Genomic DNA, 17,328 nt, shown 5'->3' with positions numbered 1-17,328 from the left:
TAAGATCTCAGAAGAGGAGTTTAGTTCAATCCTCTCTGAACTCAAAAAATATAACGGAATGAAACAAGATATTCGATCCAAGTCTCGTAAGTCTGCTATCAGCGAGGACGAGAAAAAAAAGTACATAGCACAGGGAATACAAAAAGCCCAGCAAGCCTTTATTATGAACACCAAAGAGATCGTAGGCGGTTCACGTTAAACTGTTTCATCGATATAAACATAACACGAGGGCGATAGCCGTAAGCGAGCCACCGATCCTATATGGTCAGTCAAAACTTACAACATAGATAAAGTGGATATGAAAGCCGACGAACCTAACTTATACTACTTGAGGGATGGGCCGGGTAGGGGATTTGTAAGAGAAGAATTATTGATCGTACCGTACGGCACATTATTACCTCCTACCAAGGCACAGTAATTTTGTAGTAGGGGTAATAGTAGCAAGAGCTAATGGCCCAACCAAAGCCTTATTTACTAAATAAGGCTTTGTAGAGGCATTTCTTGAAAGTGTTTTAGAATCACTATTCCCTATACTACTAATTGCTCTCCAATAACATTCGACACAGTGGTGACTGCAATGTTGAAACATTTGCCATCTGAACAAGTAGCAGGATTCAAACAGAGGAATTCAATGGACCTTAAGGCATCACGCACAATTGGTGTCAGCTAACACCCTGCCACATATACATGATTTGATGTTATATATGTTGATGTCAGTAAATTCACCAGTTCCTGTTTACTAGTTAGTGAAAGTGTCACAATGTCCGCACTATCTATGCCCTTCCTGTCAAACAAAAATTCTCAGGAAATGTAGATCCGTGTAGTTTACACAGGTGGATCACCATCAAAACTCGAAGTGCATTTGTCAGTTTCCACTACAAAATTACAACAACGTTATATTCACAATACTGCGCTTCGTGCCACTTTCATCTCGATGGCGTATGCCAACTAAATGTAAGTACACCGGGCGGACTATCGGGTATGACCTCACACCCACGGACAGCAGGCAGATAAAGATATGCATACTAAGTGGGCGGGGCTAAAATAGTTTTCGTTTCGGTGTATAAATATAATTTTTCGGACTTTCTTTCATAGATGGATGGTGCAGTTGTGGTATAAATTCATGTTTGAATGGCTTTATGCAATAAAATGCATAGTGTTTAACCTTTTCACAAATCATTTAATATGATTATCATAAGGGATAAATATTTCATTGTCAAAACTGTTAAGGATCTTTTCACTAAAGTTAGTTCTCATTTAATTACTGTTTTTTTAAAGGAAATTAATTTCATGACTGAATTTTGATTACTATGTTGATAGTTGCATTCTAATTATTGGTAGTTTAAGTTGAATTGTTAGTGACTGTACCCTCAAAGAGGGTTGAAGTATTGTAACATTATTGTCCTCCTGAGAGGGTACGGAAGTCCCAAAACTTTCATGTCAATGAAAACTCACCAGTCTTTTTAAACGTAGTGTTTTTGTTGTTTTAATTTTGGTTAGCTTTCCGTACACTCGCCGACTGCTGAAGGGATGGTGTAAGTCCATGCAGGTAGTAAAGGCACTGTAAGTCCCCATGGTCCCTAGTATGGTGATCTACCCTCAGTTGTTGGCGATCTATAGACTGTTTGTATGCTCTGTTGTCCACTATAGCTGAACTGTTTTAATCTAATTACTAGTTTTACATTCTCTGTGATATTCTAGTTGGTTTTACTAACCTTCATTGACATATTTTTATAACGTGCCATCAATCAATATGTAGTTTTGTAACGAATCGCTCTCGTAACGATATGGCTGAAACATTATCGATGTGATAACTCTTAACTCTCTCACTCACTTTAATATGATTAACACTGCCTCATCTGTTGTTATAGGTGGGATCGAGTCAGAGGAGAACCATGTATATTGTGTACACCACGGCGTTGTTTCTAGTCGTTCACCTATCACTGGGTATGTTTTATATGACATTGTACTCATACCTTACGGAAAATTACTATTATCCTATACCTATCAATAATATGGATCATTTTGCACATACAATACTGGCTATCGGTATATGTCCATATTCACCATCAGCGTTTGGACCGAAAAAACATATGAATCCCATTGACCTGTTACTAAACTAAACAGGTACGGAATGAAAAAGCTCGAGTTCGGCCCCTTGATGTGGTACAAAGTTATGATATGAAAGTTTGTCTTTCGCCAATCAAATCAGCACACTATAACAACCTATGTGTGTGTGTGTGTGTGTGTGTGTGTGTGTGTGTGTGCGTGCATGTGTGTGTGTGTAGTGTGTGTGGGGGGGGGGGGGGGCGCAGATCCGGTTTTATAATACACATACATTTCATATCAGTGTTAAATGTTCTTGTCATGTTATGGCTGAACTATTGCCGATGTGACGTTAAATATTAATTCACTCACTCTCTCACTTGACTCCATGGACAACTATCGATCACATTGTCTTCGAGTCTTTATAACCAAATATCGTCCTTGGCAGATGCTAAGACCACAGATCGACGTAACGTTAACTTCACTTAAAAAATCAGAAACTAATGACTTACAATATAAACAGTAGCTTGTGCCACTGTCATTGGATCCAGAACAATATCTTCTAGAATTCCAGATAACAGATCCATTTTTACTGCAGAAGCAAACGCTATATTAACAGCTCTTGAACATATTCAAAGACACCCTAAACATAAACAGTATATAATCTATTCTGACTCTCTTTCTTGCCTTCAGGCTCTTAAAATGTGTCTTGTAAACATCCACTTTTAATTGAAATTAGTGGAATGTATAATGATCTTGCGACTGGCCAGGACGACATCGTCTTCTGTTGGTTACCCAGCCAGCCATCTGTGGTAACACTTTGGCTGTCCTTGCTGCGACATTATACGACGGTGTCTTATTGGCCACACCAGGTATACACATCTATATCTTTCGAAAGGCGAGAATCCTCCGTTCGGCATCCCTTGTCATGAAAGAATCACGGTCTAGCATGTCTTGCTTGACTGGGTTTAATATTCTATCACAAGGGACAATTATTTCAAATCAAGGCACCCACGAAGAGCCACCTCCTCGTGGTGGGTGCTGGGTAACGCTAAGTGCTCTTCTCCCGTGTGGACCCGGGGCAGAATGTGTCCACAGCACCCCATTGCTGGTCGTAAGAGGCGACCAAATTGGGCAACCTGTTTGCCGTGGGTTGCGTCCCGTGTCGGTGGAGGACGGTAGTCTGGTGGTTGAGGGCAGTAGGAGACTGTACATTTTATCTCCTTTTGCTCAACACACCACTTCGGCCCTTACTTCACCTAGACGGGTGGTAGAACTGGCCCAGTTCTATCAATCGGCTGGTCACGCCAAGCCCTGAGCTGAAACTATGATATGCTCAAAACTTTATGAAACTGTTGATTTGATTTTTCATGCTTGGCCAAACTATTTGGATTCCATAATTTCAAATGTATAATGTTATGTTTGTTTTTGCCTAGAGTCGTATGCCCAGAAGGCGGTGGCTCATGGGCCAATCTGGTAGACTGATTATCAATTTAATCCTTCTGCTGGAGTATACCATCCCAGTATCCTTGGTGCTGCAAGTTGGAGATCCACTTGTATATAGCATTGTCTTTATGATACTCCGTGGTGGGTGGGGAGCTGGGGTGATGCATCTTTAATATTTCGACATGGCTCTTGAAACCCCCTTGAAAAAAAAGCGTCAACTTGACAATGATCATGGTGCGAATGAAGGTTGCATACCTCTTACACAAGTTGAGTACTGGCCGAGATTTCTGGTTCTAGAATCTCCGGACAAGCAGCCTATCAAACTGAATCCATTTGCGATTTCGAAAGGTGTGTATGGTATAGCAGGAGATGTTAAGACCATCAAACGTATGAGGTCTGGATCACTTCTCATTGAATGTGCCAAAAGACAACAGGCTACCAACTTGCTGTCTGTTGATTCCTTAGCTGGTCTCCCTGTTTCTGTATCTGCTCACAGGTCACTTAATTCAAGCAAAGGCATTGTAAAGGACCGTGATCACCTCCTAGATGATATGTCGGAGCTTGACATAGTTTGTGAGTTAAAAGCTCAAGGTGTGACAAATGTGAAACGTTTCACTCGGCGCCAAAATTCAGACGTACTTAACACAAACACATACCTGTTTTCTTTCGTCTCTCCATCTCCACCCAAAACTATCAAAGCAGGTTATTGCAGCCTTACAGTTGAACAATATATACCCAACCCACTGAGGTGTTTTAAGTGCCAAAAGTTTGGTCATGGGGTAAATTCATGCAAAAGTACTATTACTTGTGCCCACTGTGGTGAGAAATCACATGTTACTGAGGACTGCAATAGCAACTTTAAAAAGTGTGTTAACTGTTCTGGTGAGCATTCGTCCTCGTCAAAAGAGTGTCCCATATGGAAAAGAGAGATGCAGATTAATAAAATCAAAACTGTTCAGAACATTACCTACAATGAGGCTAGAAAGCTTGTACCTTCCTGTGATCCTAATGGTTCCTATGCCTCCGTAACTAAAAGACCAGCATTGATAACATCTTCTATTGGCTGCCAAACAGATTTGACGTGGATACATTCCATTAACCCAGAACCCTCCTGCATGTCCGATTCATGCACACAAACTACTGCTGAGCCTTCTTCAGCTGTACAGATTCCTGTATCGTCTCCTGCTTCTGTAACCCCAAATCAACAAACAGGGGTACAGAATGGCTCAGCACCAATTTCACATTCCAAGAAAGGAAAAAATGCTTTATCCAGATATAAAAGTGACTCATCTCGAAACAATGAAACGAATAGAGCATCAAAAGGTTCTGATGATCCCATCAAACTTTACAATAAATTTGGATCATTTGAAGGGATGGATGTTTCAGAGAGCATCCCTCAGAGAACAACAAGTTTGTCGCCTAAACGTAATGGGCGAGCGAGATCTCCAATTAATCCGCCTAAGAGATGAAAAGTTCTCAGCCCTTGATTCAGTGGAATTGCAGAGGACTAAAGAGTAACTTAAACGAAATACAGTTACTCATACAAGATCTTAAACCGTCAGCATTATGTCTTCAAGAGACATACCTAAAAAATACAGATAACTTTAATTTGAGACAATATAGTGATTATCATTCTTTTTCTCCTGTGGGAGATAAAGCTACTGGAGGCGCTTCTATTTTGGTTCATGAGAGCGTCATTCATAACCCTGTCACTCTAAATACAAATTTACAAACTGTTGCTGTTCGTCTCACTTTACATATGGCCCTGACACTGTGCAGCTTGCATATACCTCCCTCTTCAAATATTCAACAATCAGATCTTCCAAATCTATATGATCAACTTCCGAAGCCATGTCTCGTCATGGGTGATCTTAACGGACACAACCCACTTTGGGGAAGTGTCAACACAAATACTAAAGGTAAAATCATCGAGGAATTCATATCCGATAATAACTTATGTATTTTTAATGATGATTCAGCCACTTATTTACATCCAGCTACGGGAACATACTCTTCCCTGGATATATCTCTTGCTGATTCTAATTTATATAATGAATTTGATTGGGAGGTCCATGATGACCTATGCGGTAGTGATCATTTCCCCACCATTCTTAAAAGCATTATCCCAGGGGATGATCCAGCCTTATCCAGGCGAAACTTCTCTAGGGCTGATTGGTCATTATATAACACACTTTGTTCTGAACAATTAAAACCTGATGTTTTCGTGAATAGCGAAGATCCTATACAGTTGTTTTCTGATACACTTAATAACATTGCTGACCAAACTATACCAAAGTCCTCTGCAGTTCCACACATTCGTAAGCCATGGTTCAACAATGAATGTAAACAGGCCAGAAAGTGTAGGAAGAAAGCGGAAAAGTATTTTCGCAGACATCCTACTGTACATAATTTAGATAAAGTAAAAATTTTAAATGCCAAAGCCAGACGTACTTTCAAACAAAATAAGCACCAGTCATGGCGAAATTACGTTTCTAAAATAAATTCACGCACGCCTATGTCAAAGGTGTGGAATATGATTCAAAGAATAAAGGGCAAGGGTTCTAGATCTACTGTCCGCCATCTGAAGGATGGTGATAATTTACTAACTAATAAATCTGACATTGCTAATAAACTTGGCGAAACTCTCGCCACGCATTCATCTTCATCCAATTATGTCCCTGAGTTTCAAAAGTTTCAGAAACAGCAGGAGAAGAAAAGATTAAATTTTAACTCAGACAACGGTGAAGATTACAATGAATTATTTTCACTATATGAGCTACAGTGCGCCCTTGAGCAAGCTCATGATACAGCAACAGGGGCTGATGATATCCACTATCAGCTCCTAAAGCATTTGCCCGAATCATGTCTCGAAACGTTGCTTAATATTTTTGATACAATATGGACATCAGGAAATTTCCCAGCTTCCTGGCGAAATGCCATTGTAGTCCCCATTCCAAAACCTGGCCGGGATCATAGCGATCCGTCTAATTACAGACCAATCTCTTTAACAAGTTGTGTCTGTAAAACCATGGAACGTATGGTGAATAACAGATTAAATTGGTATCTTGAAACCAATAACCTGATCACAAATATACAGTGTGGTTTTAGGAAAAACCGTAGTACCATTGATCATCTGGTACGTTTAGAATCCTTCGTGAAAAATGCTTTAGTAAATAAACAACATGCTGTATCGATCTTCTTTGATCTTGAAAAAGCTTACGATACGACCTGGAAGCATGGCATTTTAAAGGATTTACATGACTTTGGGTTAAGAGGTCGTTTGCCTCAGTTTATATCACAGTTTTTAAAAGACAGGCAATTTCAAGTCCGAGTGGGTTCAACCCTGTCTGATCATTACAGTCAGGATCAGGGTGTCCCTCAAGGTAGTATTTTGTCCGTCACTTTATTTAGTATTAAGATCAACAGTTTATCCAAGGTTTTAAATGATTCAATTGATGGATCACTTTTTGTGGATGATTTTAATATTTCCTGTCGTGGTAAAAATATGCGTACTATTGAACGGCAATATCAGTTGTGTTTAAATAAAATAAATAAATGGTGTCTTGAAAACGGTTTTAAATTTTCTAAATCCAAAACTAATTGTATACACTTTTGTAGAAAATATAAACCGCATAAAGACCCTGAACTATCTTTAAATTGCACTCCCATCCAAGTTGTTAAGGAGGCCAAGTTCTTGGGTTTAATTTTCGATTCTCATTTAACCTTCTTACCGCACATTAAATCCCTTAAAGTTAAATGCCTGAAGGCACTAGATTTGTTGAAAGTTGTTTCCAACTCAAAGTGGGGAGGGGATCAAACTACCCTCTTGCACCTATATCGATCACTGGTTCGTTCGAAACTCGATTATGGCTCCATCGTATATGGTGGAGCCTGTAAAAGCAACCTTAAACTTCTTGATTCTGTCCACCATCAAGGCCTAAGACTTTGTCTTGGGTCGTTCAGAACTTCACCTATTGACAGTCTCTACGTTGAGGCCGATGAACCATCTCTTACTCAACGTCGTATAAAATTGTCTTTACAGTACATTACTCAATTATATTCTAATGAATCTAATCCTGCATATAATTGTGTGTTTAATCCACTTTATAAAAATTTATACAAGAGGTCTTCTCTTGCTCCACCTCTTGGGCACAGAATTAAACCCTTTCTTTCTTCGGCTGGCATTGAGCTGGAAAACATATCTCCCTCCCGTCTTCTTTCTTCTCCTCCGTGGCAGTTGGTTAGGCCACAAGTTGATCTAACATTAACTTCATTTAAAAAATCAGAAACTAATGAACTACAATATAAACAAGAATATCATCAATTAAAACGTAAATATAACAATTACAAACCCTTATTTACAGATGGTTCCATGGACGGTGGTGCAGTGGCTTGTGCCACTGTCATTGGATCCAGAACAATATCTTCTAGAATTCCAGGTAACGGCTCCATTTTTACAGCTGAAGCTAACGCCATACTAACAGCTCTTAAATATATTGAAAGACACCCTAAACGTAAACAATATATAATATATTCCGACTCTCTTTCTTGCCTTCAGGCTATTAAAAATATCTCTTGTAAACATCCACTTTTAATAGCAATTATTGAATTGTATAATAATCTTGCCACTGGCCAATACGACATCGTCTTTTGTTGGTTACCCAGCCACGTAGGTATTTCCGGTAACGCAATGGCCGATCTTGCTGCCAAGGCAGCACTCAACAAATCTGTGACACCACTTATTCCATACTCTGATTACAAAGCGAGCATTAGAACTTACATCCGTGATCTGATGCAGAAGAAGTGGGACACCCAAGTAGATATCAATAAACTACATGAAATAAAACCCTACATTGGTTATACCCACTTGGGTTGTCAGTCCAGATTTGAAGAGGTAATCATACGACGATGTCGTATTGGCCATACAAGATATACCCATAAGTATCTGTTAAAAGGTGAGGATCCTCTATTTTGTATCCCTTGTGATGAGAGAGTTACGGTCAAGCATATTCTTTTTGACTTCACAAGGGATAAGTATTTCAATGTCAAAACTATCAAGGATCTTTTTACAACTGTTAGTTTTCATGTAATCATTGGTTTTTTAAAGGAAATTGATTTCATGGTAGAAATTTGAGCACTGCGATTCTGTAGATATATGTATTTTAATAATTGGTAGTTTAGATTAGTAACTAGAATTGTTAGTGGCTGTATCCTCAAAGGGGGTTGAAGTACTGTAAAACTATTGTCCTCCTGAGAGGGTATGTAAGTCCACAAACATTCAAAGTAATTTCTAAATTTCCAGGTTTTTAATCGTAGTTTAAGTGTTGTTTTTACTGTATGGCTAGATTTCCCAAATTGCTGATGGCTGAGGGGATGATGTAAATCCAGCTAGGGTCCATGAAGGTAGCAAAGGTACTGTAAGTCCCCATGGTCCCTAGTATGGTGATCTCCCCTCAGTTGTTAGCAATCTATAGCCCAGTTTTATATTGTATTGTCCTTTATAGATAAATTGTTTTAGGCATAGCTACTAGTTTTACATTCTTTTCTGTGATGTTTTAGTTGTTTTACTGTCCTTCGTCGACAGGTTTTTATAATACTAATATATTCCATTTTAATGTTACGTTCCCGTCGCGATATGGCTGAAATATTGCCGATGTGACGTTAAATTTTAACTCACTCACTCACTATTTCAAATCAAGAAGTATGAAGAACTTTTTAGTAACGTAAGTTCTCATTTAATAATTGTATTTTTAAAAGAATTAGAATTGTTCTCTGACTTGAGATGATTGGAAGTTGAATTAGTAACTGAGATTGTTAGTTGCTGAATCCTCGTGGGGCGTTGAAGTACCGTAAAACTATTTTCTCTTGAGAGGCTCCGTAAGCCCCAAACCATTTGAAGTCAAATTTAATCTTCCATTTTATGGCCTTAGTTTTCCTGTGATTTTAATTTGTGGCTAATCTTGCATACAATCACCAGAAGCTGAAAGGATGGTGTAAATCCAGCTAGGGACCATGCAGGTAGCAGAAGTACTATAAGTCTTCACGGCCTCTAGTATGGTGATCTACCTTCAGTTGTTGGCCATCTATAGCCTGTTTTTTCATTGTATTGTCTGAATAGTGATATCAGTTTTAACTTTACACACTAGTTTTATTTCTTATTGTGATATTCTAGTTGTTTTACTATCCTTCGTTTTTACAGGCTTTTTACCATATACATCAATTCCTTTTTTTCAAGAATGTTATCGTCACGATATGACTGCAATACTGCCGATGTGACGTTAAATATTGACTTGCTCACTCACTTTATAACCAAAATGTTATTATTTTACATTACAATGAGCTGCAGATCTAAGTACTTTGTGATAGATGTTGTTCCCACTGAAAAAGGGGCGATGGGCTTGTAAGTGGCCATCGCTCGTCACACTGAAGATCAGGATTAGATTCCCCACATGGGTATATTCTGTAAAGTCCATTTATTGCCTGATTTTTCTTCCATTTGAACAGGTGCTGCTGAATTGCAATGTCCACAAGTGGGTTATGTCGGGTCTAATGCAAAGCTCACCTGCATTGGGTCAAGTAACACACACTCCTATTCCAAGCCTGTTGGGAGCACTGCTTCCACTTGTCATATGGGACTGAGGAAATGTATAGACTCTGGTGATGACAAAGGGGAAGTAATTAATGCTACTCACACAACTCTCACAATACCCAACGTCAAGCAGTCAGACGCAGGCGACTGGGGATGTACAGTTGGGGGTTCAGCAACTCCGTCAAAGTGTACCATGGCTGTTGCAAGTGGGTACATATGTATATCCTTCTGAGACATCAATGCACAGACTATGCATTTGGTATCACGTGTTAAGTGCAAGAGTGAAATCGTAAGCTTTTGGAAATAAATGAAACGTCTCCCCCACAGTGCTACTCAGAAATATTGTCATTAGAAGATTCGTTTTGCTTGCAAGTAATGTATGACTACTCCCAAAGCACTGCTGGCAGAGAAATTAAACATATCCCTACTGTCCTACTCAGAAACATATCAGCGAAGGTTTGTCTTGTATTGCAAGCTTTTTTATGGGCAAAAAAGGAACATAATTTTAAGGTTAGTGTGTCATTTTCTAATTCTGGGGTTGGCGTAGTACTTTGTGCATCATCTGATGGTTTTAGACAACTAATATTATATTGAGCAACTTCGCTTATTGTCTGTGAGCAGATGCCGAATGCACAATGTCTCGATATGTTTCACGACCTTTGAGTGGTCTCTGACTGAAATTTCACATATGCCTTGCCTCTTTCATAATACAAGACCACTTATATGGCCGACCATTCTAAAATATATAGCCACACTTGACGTAACTCCGGTCACACTGTTAACATATCAAATTATTGGTATTTCTTTAAGACGTTCCACGATGCAACATCAGTAGTTACAACAACACAGACTCGCTGACACTGCATGAGGAACTGACACTAACTGTGGACATCCAGGAATACTACTGTTCTGCCCAATATACCTTCTCGCTGCTGTATGGGAACGAAAATGCGCAACTGCCAATATCTGATTCTGTGAACAAACCAAGCAACAAAACAGCTAACATAAACGTCAATATCACAGCTTCAGCTTTAGGAGGAATTCGGCTGCTGTTTATTTGTCACAACACACAAAAAAACGTGTCTTGTGGTGGTTTCAAATTCACCAAAGGTAAGATTACCCATTACCTTACATATATAACCTGTAACGTCTTCTTAGAACACCATTTGAGTTATCTTAATAAGTGTCTATTTCGTCATCATGGGATGTAATGGGCGTGGTGGGCGAGCTCTCAAAGGCGCCAGGTTAGGAATCCAGCGAGCTTAGAGGTACCAGGGCCAAGCCCTGTTCTGACCGGCGGTAAAACCTTGTGTGCACACTCTTTCAGTATTGTCACAACCCTTAGTGTACAGTACAGAACCCTGTGCATTTAGAACCTATGAGTCTGTTGGCAGATGATCAGATGGTGGTCACGTACATGGATACTAGCAAACGCGTAGTTTGGGTACAACAACGTGCAGTGAACTTGGACAAAGTACTGTGACTATGTGTTCCATTCCACTCAGCTGTAAATGGGTAACACGTAAGGATGAGAAAGTGGCAATAACTCAGTGCGCCCATTGGTTGGAACAGCGGTATGTTCTTAGGGGAGTTGAGATTGAAATTATGATGTGCTGTTGCGATTGACATCCAAAGATCGAAGGAAACTGCCAGCACCTTGAGCATGTACTGTTTGCCTGGATATGTGCGCTATATAATATCATGTAATAATAATACCAATAATAATCTTTTCTGATCAACTGCACAAACGTATTGACAGTGGCTAGTGAACTAATGTGACTGGTTTAATTTTCCGCTACTTTGATGGAGCTCAAAAATCTTGTCAGTCATCTTTATTATAAATTGCCATCAGAAGAAGATATTGTCGTTTCAGTTGTCCCAAGATGCAACATCACGAGTGACAACACAACAGACACAGCCGGACTGCACAAGAACCTCTCTGTGGACATACAGAATTACTTCTGTTCTTCAGCAAACAACTTCACACTGCTGGTCGGGAACGTCCGTCTACCCTTGTCTCCAGCTGCAATTGGAAATATACTAACAAGCGTGACACTTAACACTACGTTGAATATCAAAGAATCCTACACCGGACCTGTGAAACTTAGTTTCCGATGCCAGAACCAGCAAGACGAGTTAACCTGTGAGGGGCATCTGTCAATAAAGGGTGAGATACTTCAGGTTTTCTTACAGGTCAGACACAGACAATCTACAATGGAAAACTGTACATTTCATTATGCGATTGCTTGTGTGCCTTTGCTGATTTCCATCGGCTTAATAGTGTCAAAAGATTGTGATACATTATCTATGTGCCTATGCAACCCACAATATACTATCATTTTGACAAACATTTTTCAGAGGTAGGTACTATCAGCATTAAAAGATAACCCAGTGAAACAGGGTAGTGAAACAGTAAAACGTAGTGACGTTACATGTTACTCAGGGGATATTTACAGTTACAAACATAAAATCGAAAGTTCATTAAACACACTTTCAAATACTCCCATCGGCATGATAATGTCAAACGAGTTTCTAAATAAAAATGCGTAAGAAAGAAGAAAAGAGTAAACACTTGCAAAACAGTCTCAGTTAAAAGACCATTCGATGATCGAGAAAGGAGCAGCTAATTATTAACTACATGACTATATGTCCTAGAATGTACGTATTTCTTATTTTGTCCTGTCTCGTGTGTTTTGGGATGTAACCAAAATTTCCTTCGGGATAATGAAATATTATCTTTCTTTATCCTTTATGTCATCTCATAATTCTTGTAATTGAGACTCTTGGTGGGTGTACCTTCAAAGGGGTTTGAAGTATTGTACAATTATTGTCCTCCTGAGAGGGTATTTAAGTCCCAAAACATTCCATGTAAATTTAAGTCTACCGAGTTTTTACTCGTAGTAGTTTTGTTATTTTAATTGTAGCTCGTATTTCTTACACTCGCCAGCGGCTGTGTAAATCCAGCTAGGATCCATGCAGGTAGCTAAGGTACTGTAAGTCCCCGTGGTCCCTAGTATGGTGATCTACCTTCTGCTGTTGGCGATCTATAGTCCGTATTTTATATTCTATTGTCTTCTTTAACGACAATGTTTTAGTTTTTCATGCTAGTTACATGTTTATATCTGTGATGTTCTAGTATTTTTACAGTCCAGGTTTTTATAACGTACATACATTCCATTTCAGCGTTAAATGTTCTCGTCACGATATGGCTGAAATATTGCCGATGTCACGATGTCACGTTAAGTATTAACTCACACACACATAATTCTTGTATTGCTTGTATTGTAAGTCTCATGACAGCTTTATTGAACTAGCACGTGCTAACAAATCATTTTCAGCAATATCATGCTCAGTACATATTTATCACTGATGTTTCGTTTCAATTTCAGCTAACAGCGCAAATGTTTTGGACAGCAATTGGATGGGATACATTATGATAATGCAGCAAGTATTATTGCGACTCGGGATCTAGCCAGTGTCCTTGCACAGCATTCGGATGGGATGTATAATAATGCACAAAGTGTTATTTACACTCTATTCCTGAATCTAGTTAGTGTTGCTGGACAGCATTCGGATATGTTACAATACTGCAGGAAGCGCTATTTCGGGTTTAAATACAGGCAGTTTTTGAGAGCGAACAAACGCTCCTTTGGATAGGTACATCGTAATTTGCTATTTGCATATGTACACGACAACGCACCATCACTTTGCTTTGAATTTCGTTGACTGAACTCTCTCTCTCTTGACAAAAAAACAGAATGGCGTTGATGACTGGATGGTGATGGTGATGGTGATGGTGATGGTGATGGTGATGGTGTTGATGACTCGAATTTGCTGCGAAATATATTCCATTCTTTAGGGAACAATTCGTGTGACTAACTGACTTCTTGGGTCAAGGTTCAGTGATGGTGACCTTCGGATGGCCCCAAACTAACCAGTGTGGCTGGAGCTGAACATCAGGTTCAAACTGACTTCTGTCACTGGTGCGTCTAACACCAGGTACATACTCTAAACCATCACCTGATGGAACACTGAGTGAGTGAGTTATAATTTAACGTCACATCGAGAATATTTCAGCCATATCGTGACGAGAGCAAACATGATAATATGTATATATTATAACATCCGTTTTCAAAGTACGGTAAAACTAGAGTATCACACTTCGAATGAAGGTAGATCACTATACTAGGGACCAAGGGGACTAACATTACTTTTGCTACCTGCATGGACCCTAGTTGGACCATCCCCTCAGCCGCTGGCGATTGTTGGGAAATTTAGCCATATTTGAAATGACTAAAATACTGTGTTTAAAAAATTGGTAAGTTTAAATTTGACTTTGAAGGTTTTGGGACTTGCGTACTGGAGGAACATTGATAGCTCAGAATACTGACATTGATATTCAAACCCCCAGAGTATAGTGCACCCTTTCACAACCAGGATATAATACCTCCGGGTCACATGCCTCATAGTAAGCAACATATTGTTGTTTATGAGGATAGGGCAATACCCAATACTTGTGCATTAGTTCAGCAAAATAGAACTGAGCAACTACTTTTATCATACTTCCACAGCGTTCACCCTCCAGCTTGGGTACAATATGTGAATCATGTTTCTGATTTCTGTCAATTTCCTTAAGATCAGTAAGTATCAGCTGTTGTTTGTAAATGTATTTCAGCACTGTATAATACACGAGTTGTTTGTGAGCACAACGCAAGTCAGAGAAGATTGTTTCACAGTCTTTGGTTCCAACGTCAGAAACTTGGGCTAGGATTGTTGATTATTATGGACTAATGTCCTTATTCGTTACTGAGACAGTTTTGCTAAGTGCGAGAGGTTTACACTGCATGAAATGATTAACACCACGATTGTTATATTGGACAATCAAACGGAAATGTAATACTGATTCGATCAAATAGTGTTATCGTAATAAACTTTTTCCACACTCATATTATTTTCGAATCCTTTATGCTGGTATCGTCATTTCTGTTCCGTTTGCTTTATGGGTCTCTCATGTCTCACAAAAGAACACGGAAAGTCTGAATACGAGGAAATGTTTCACTTGTTGTGTTCAAATTTTCCAGTCGATGTGAGCGTTTGTTTCATACCTAAAATAATCCGATTTATCTCAGCAGTGTCCTTTGTCTTTGCGGCCATTGTATTACGCAATACCTTATGCATAATTAAGGTTTATAACACACTGGCTTTATGATGTAGGGAAGCTTTAATGGGAAAAGTACTGTGCAGCTAAGTAAAGTGTAATCCTTAAGAGATCGATGCAACGGCAATGCAGCTCCTTTCTGAGAGCCCCTTAACCAAGTCCATAATACCACTTCTTTTCTTGTACTTCAAGGAGTATACGTGTTTTTAAGGGCAGTATTAAATTTATCATGGCATCATGTTTTCGTCAATCCAGCCAAAGTCATTTCCTGACATCGTCTACATATTGCCAAATGTATTTTCTCACTTCCTTGAGAATCATATTTCGTTGTTGGCTGGTACTTAATACAATGCCTTCAAAAGCTTCTCATCCGACACAAACAGCGCTAATGCAACAGAGCACAGCTCAGTGATTTTCGCAGAAGGCTCATTATGCTCGAATCGATTTTACCTGCACACAAGTGCATTTTCATCAATACTACACGCAGAGCAGTGTGACATTTGCAGCACAATCAATATGGCATCAGTGATTAAACCTACATTTGGTCATAGAGAATGATCGCTGTAGAAAGTTTTTTACATAACCCCTTCATACTAGGACATTGTCCATACACACTAAAGAATACCTGCTTGAGCTTCGCAGCCTCTTAAAATAGTAACCTAGGAGAAAACACAACACATATATGCATGTTATATATTGATATTATTTCATTTGTCTATTCATTCAAAAAGTATACATTGTGTGAACGTAAAACCTTATGTGTCCACATCCAGAATAAAAGGTACCGAAACACACTGACTTCAAACCTTTCATGACTAACTTCAATAGCATTGGGACGATATCTTACTGATATATTTGTCATTAACGACACTGAAGCATCGCCTTACACAGCCAGTGATTACGCTAAGGCGATGCTTAAGGTAGCGCTAAAGTAGGTCCTAAAGCTCTGAAGCGTTAGAAATCACGTTTACAGCCCCTGAAAAAGCGTTGAAATAAATAACGTAATGTTCTCTGTGCATTGAATAGTGCATGATGTGTCTTATCATGCAGGCCACAACACCAGCATTACATTGGGAAACAGATGCATGCAGTTTCATTGATAATCAATACAAAGTGAACGCCACACAAACGCCAGTCAACACCAACCAGAGTAATTAATACCCCACACTAGTTATCTCCCTTGTGACATTGTCAGTGAGTGAGTTTAGTTTTACGCCGCTTTTTGCAATATTCCAGCAATATCACGGCGGGGGACACCATAAAGTGGGCTTCACACATTGTACCCATGTGGGGAATCGAACTGGGGTCTTCTACGTGACGAGTGAACGCTTTAACCACTGGACTAACCCACCGCCCCCTGGACATTGTGCAATGCTCTCTGTGAACAGCGGACACTCACTAGACTGTTGACTAAGCTTTTACCTATAAACCATATACTCACGGCATAGAATGCAAAACAAAAAACAAAACCCAAAATGATAGAAAAAGCAAAGAAAAATGATAACAAGCAAAAGCAAAACAAAACATAAAGTAATATAACACACACCAACCACCCCTACCCCCCACTCCCGAAAAAAAAAATTAACAAAAATAAAAAGGAAAAAAAACAAAATAAGACCGGTCACCAACAGTTATTTGAAATTATCAACGCTGAGTGGTATTAAGTTTACTGATTTGAGCATGAGTTAGTGTATGTACATTCATCTCGACACATGCACACACTCCCAACAAACGAGTATTTCATCTTCCGTGATAGGGCAACTGGTGTAAGGTAAGAGTTGTAGTTATTATCGATTCAGTTCCACCACGTCAATATGAAATACATCCTGATAACAGCTGCGCTGGGTTCGTATTCCTGGTTGCGACACATCCCTGGTACATGCATAATCAACGTTTGACAGATGGATTTTTGAAACATGAATCATAGAAATATGGATATAGCAGAACATACCTGTTCACCTATTTCTAGTTGCATAGCAGAGCTTTATTGCAATATTTGGCTTCAGCAGCCTATCCTAGTCATAACACACGACAATCAGGATCGGGTGGTCAGGCTTGCTGAGTTGGTTGATACACGTTATCGCATCCC

At 39.3% G+C, this 17,328-nt stretch overlaps 1 protein-coding gene across 10 annotated transcripts in view; it reads left to right on the top strand.

Annotated features, from left to right (window-relative positions):
- Positions 1-15,029, top strand: part of LOC137290929 (uncharacterized) — a 33,012-nt gene extending 17,983 nt beyond the window's left edge. For 4 of the 10 annotated variants that reach the window (XM_067822143.1, XM_067822169.1, XM_067822160.1 and 1 more), the window contains 6 exons: positions 1,872-1,947; positions 7,857-7,931; positions 9,997-10,287; positions 10,892-11,191; positions 11,955-12,248; positions 13,471-15,029. In XM_067822143.1, coding sequence (XP_067678244.1) covers positions 1,896-1,947; positions 7,857-7,931; positions 9,997-10,287; positions 10,892-11,191; positions 11,955-12,248; positions 13,471-13,553 — 1,095 coding nt within the window. In that variant the 5' untranslated portion in view covers positions 1,872-1,895 and the 3' untranslated portion in view covers positions 13,554-15,029. The remainder of the gene's footprint in view (positions 1-1,871; positions 1,948-7,856; positions 7,932-9,996; positions 10,288-10,891; positions 11,192-11,954; positions 12,249-13,470) is intronic. The other 6 variants (XM_067822177.1, XM_067822186.1, XM_067822194.1 and 3 more) reach the window with 3 other exon arrangements.
- Positions 15,030-17,328: the final 2,299 nt, after the last annotated feature.

The sequence above is a fragment of the Haliotis asinina genome, chromosome 1, assembly GCF_037392515.1.
Source record: "Haliotis asinina isolate JCU_RB_2024 chromosome 1, JCU_Hal_asi_v2, whole genome shotgun sequence".
NCBI lineage: Eukaryota > Metazoa > Mollusca > Gastropoda > Lepetellida > Haliotidae > Haliotis > Haliotis asinina.
This window is presented reverse-complemented; position numbering and strand designations above follow the sequence as displayed.